The sequence below is a fragment of the Tasmannia lanceolata genome, unplaced genomic scaffold (genome assembly GCF_043159265.1).
Source record: "Tasmannia lanceolata isolate RefF3 unplaced genomic scaffold, GAP_Taslan_0.1 ptg000013l, whole genome shotgun sequence".
Lineage (NCBI taxonomy): Eukaryota > Viridiplantae > Streptophyta > Magnoliopsida > Canellales > Winteraceae > Tasmannia > Tasmannia lanceolata.
The window spans coordinates 10,508,931-10,512,700 of NW_027518690.1; the positions used below are offsets into that span (position 1 = coordinate 10,508,931).

At 37.2% G+C, this 3,770-nt stretch overlaps 1 protein-coding gene across 1 annotated transcript; it reads right to left on the reverse strand.

The window, feature by feature from the left end:
* Positions 1–406: 406 nt before the first annotated feature.
* On the reverse strand, positions 407–2,602 carry LOC143890797 (small ribosomal subunit protein eS27y-like). Its single transcript, XM_077395478.1, has 4 exons — positions 2,453–2,602; positions 2,221–2,322; positions 2,084–2,112; positions 407–751 (listed from the first exon to the last, which is right to left on the reverse strand). The coding sequence occupies exons 1-4, from the start codon at positions 2,453–2,455 to the stop codon at positions 625–627; spliced, it is 261 nt and encodes an 86-aa protein (XP_077251593.1). The 5' UTR covers positions 2,456–2,602; the 3' UTR covers positions 407–624.
* Positions 2,603–3,770: the final 1,168 nt, after the last annotated feature.

The following is a 3,770-nucleotide window of genomic DNA, read 5'->3' on the forward strand; positions in this document are numbered from 1 at the left end:
TTAGACAAGATCTCATATACTGTGGAGGGCCACTCAGTTTGGTTTCAGCATAACCGGAGGACAGCAAATAGGGAGGCAGATAGGCTTGCCCGGGCCGGAGACAACCGCCCGGCATTGGAGATATTTGATTTCTTGCCTCGGTGACTATTATTGTATTCTTTTTGTTAGCTTTCTATGTGCTTGTATTGTTCTCTCAACACAGTCGGTTGTGAATTTTTTATCAATAATAAATCATCACCATTTCAGGAAAAAAACCATACACTATAGAAAGCAACCCAGTTCCTAGCATGTATAATGAAAATCCACCATAAAATTAGAAGCTCATGAACACCCATAAGCACCCAAACCGGAAATTAATAGCATCACACAGAATTTTAGCCCAGCAACATTAGTATTATAACAGAGATAGCAAAAAAGTCGATAAAGAATTAATTGTACTAGTTCAAACAAACTCTAAATAGCATGTACCAAAGCAAAACTAAATGAACAAAACCATGTCTTCTCAACACGAAAAATATGCATCATAAACAAAATCAAAGAAAGCTAGTTTCTATTCTGAAACCAACCCACACCGAATCCACCAGAAGATCGATAAAAGGAACAACAAAACAGAACATAACACCCTTAATCTCCCTTCTTCCTGAATGAGCATCCCTCGGTCAGTCGTGCACGCCCTCCAGTTGGCTGACACAAGACCGTTTGGCAGTTTCCACAGACCACAACGGTTTGGGAGTGGCTAAAAACAGTAGTTCTGCAGTGACAGGAAAAAAAACCAGTTTCAAGTTTAACAAAAAACGGAGAAAAAATAAACAGATCTTATTGAAGTATAAATGATTAAATAACACCAACTCTAACAGCTTAAGCTTTTTGAGTGATTGGTTGCTTAACATGGTATCAGAGCCATAGTTGCCGGAAACTTCAAAGTTGGATGAGAAACTAGCTTCGGAAGCTAAGTTCTTCTCGCTTCGCAAAGCACGCTTTGCAGACATTTCCTACGCATTACCTCTTAATTAAGAGTACGGTTCCTATTTAGGTGATTATTTTCCCTAAAAGTATATTTTCTCTTTTTAATTATGTCAAATGTGCATATTTAAAAAAAGAGTGCATTTAAAACTCAAAAACTCATTTCATGTTTCAAATGAAAATTATGTGAATATTTTCCAATAGCTTAGCATTAATTATACATGAAGGACGCGTTTGGCTACCATGAATTTTTTTTCATGATAAATCGAGGGTCTCCAAGTGGGGATGAGGGTGAATTGGCTAAAAATCAAGAAGAAAAAAAACAGGAAACAAGTGTCTCCGGTGATGAGAGGCAGCAAAAAATCAGGAAACAAAACACTCTATTCAAAATCCAATCAACTATTTCCAGATTTTTTGCCACTTCTCATCACCGGAGACACTAGTTTCCTGATTTTTAGCCACGTTACCCTCATCTCCACTTGGAGATCCCCAATTTATCATGAAAAAAAAAATCATGGTAGCCAAACATGCCCGAATGGAATTGGTAAATTTCTAAAATTTGTAATTCCAATTAGTTACTTTGAAGTCTTCTTTTCTATTTGTAGTCCTTATCTATATTAACCCATCCATCCATCCCACACTACTTCAATCCTACTCTTTCTACGTACTTCTTGTTTGCTTCCAATGAGAATTTTTGCATTCTTTATGTTGACTTTCAATGAGACTTCCCACACATTTTCTCTTTACTCTCTTTAGACCTTTTCACTCCCCGCAATTTCTCTTTTCCAAACCCCTCATTTCCTACTTTCAATTCACACTCACTTCCCACTTTGGCAACTATGATCATAGCTATTGCCTCATGGCAGGTCCTAGGTTCAAAACCCAACAACTCCTCGGCATTAAAAATCCACTTGTATGGCCAACCCAAAAGAGGGACTGAGTGTTGAAGTATAAATGATTAAATAACACAAACTCTTAACAGCTTAAGCATTTGGAGTAATTGGATGTTTCACAGATCTAACAATGAAAATACTAAATTAGAGCAAAAGCATTCTATGAATGAATAAAAATCAATCAATAGAAAGAAAAAACACCATCACGAAATCAAGAAAAGGCTTACATGTTGAAACATCCTTGGCATTTGACATCCTTCAAAAATTCAGAGAAAAAAAAAACACATTTATTAGCATATTACTCAAAGAAAAAGAAAAAGAAAATTCAATAAAAATCGAAGTGATAAATAAAACGTGGAATTACCATGAAAAAGGAGTTTGGCGTCTGTACAAGACGCTTAAGCTTGTGCCTTCTCTTCTCAAGTTCTGCAGGAGGGTTGAGCAGATCGATATCGTTTGGAAGAACCTAATCACAATATGAAGAAAATCGGTAAAACAAAAGAAATCTTGTATCTTAAACAGAAACCCTAGAAGCGCTTCAAAAAATAAAAAAAACAGAAACCCTAGAAATCAAAGCCATATAGAATCGAACTCACCATCTTGAACGAAACCCTAACTCTCTCTCTCTCTCTCTCAAAGCAAAAGCTGAGCAAAAGCTGCGCAAAACACGAGTGTACTCATTTATACGAGAAGGTTTGAGAAGAGCCCTAAACCCTCCGAAGGTCCTAGGAAATTACCAAAAACCCCTTCTTTCTGGTCTTGTACTTTGCTTTATTTGAAGAAAGAGTGCTTTAGTTTGATAATTTACAAATAGGGTCATCAATAATTTTGCAAATCAGGTCATGCCCTCAGTTTGTGACTTAAACTACCCATGATAGTGTTTTTTTTTTTCACTTACTGGAATAGACGAAAATGTCCTCAACCTCTTTATCCCAAGGGTTCTTTGAGCGTATGCTTGGCGACTGTGGAAAAAAATTGAAGGAATATATGTATTCCTTGTAAGTAGGGGTGCAACTCAGGTTATTTTTGAGAAATCAGGTTGAGCTTTTACCATAAAATTGGGTCGGTTTTGGCTTGAATTCAATTCATTTTTTAGCAAAAGCTCGACCCAACCAAAGTTGCACTCTTACTCCAACAAGAAGTGAGCTTCTCCTCGGATTGTGTCCTCATTAACTTCAAAAGCATTCAGATCTATTTTCTCCAATTCATTGGCATCAAGGACCACATTGGATGGTTTACCATTCTTTCATTCTTCTGTCATTCTAGGATACCTTAAACTTCTTGAAAGTCTTCATTATATGGGGTCAACGGACCATAGTAATTGTTAAAGTATAAAAGATAAAATAACGCCTTCTCCAACAGCTTTAGCTTTTGGAGTAATTGGTTTTTTCACATGATATCAGAGCGGAATGGACCAAGATAAGTGTGGCCTCTGATACAGGTGGATACATGTGGTATCAGAGCCAAAGGCTCTTAGAGTTGAATGCGATGGATGGAAGATTAGAGCTAGAAGCTTCGAGCAAAATTTTGGTATTGAATGTCTGTGCTTAAGCTGTTGGAGTTGGTGCTATTTAATCATTTATACTTCAACACTCCCTCTGTGGCCCCTCGTTTTTTGGGTTGTTTTGGGTTGGTCTTACACGTGGACTTTTAATATCGAGGAGTGGTAAGTTTTGAACTTAGAACCTGTTGATTTGATACCACGTATCAGAGCAATGGTTCAAAACTCCTTGCTGTTAAAAATCCACATCTAATGGCCAACCCAAAAGAGGGGCAACATATACCATGTACACACCAACCCTAAAAAGACCACATGTGAGGGGGAGCGTCAAAGTAGAAAAGATTAAACAACACCTTCCCCAACAGCTTAAAATTTTGGAGTAATTGGTTGTTTCACAATAATCATAGAGGTCA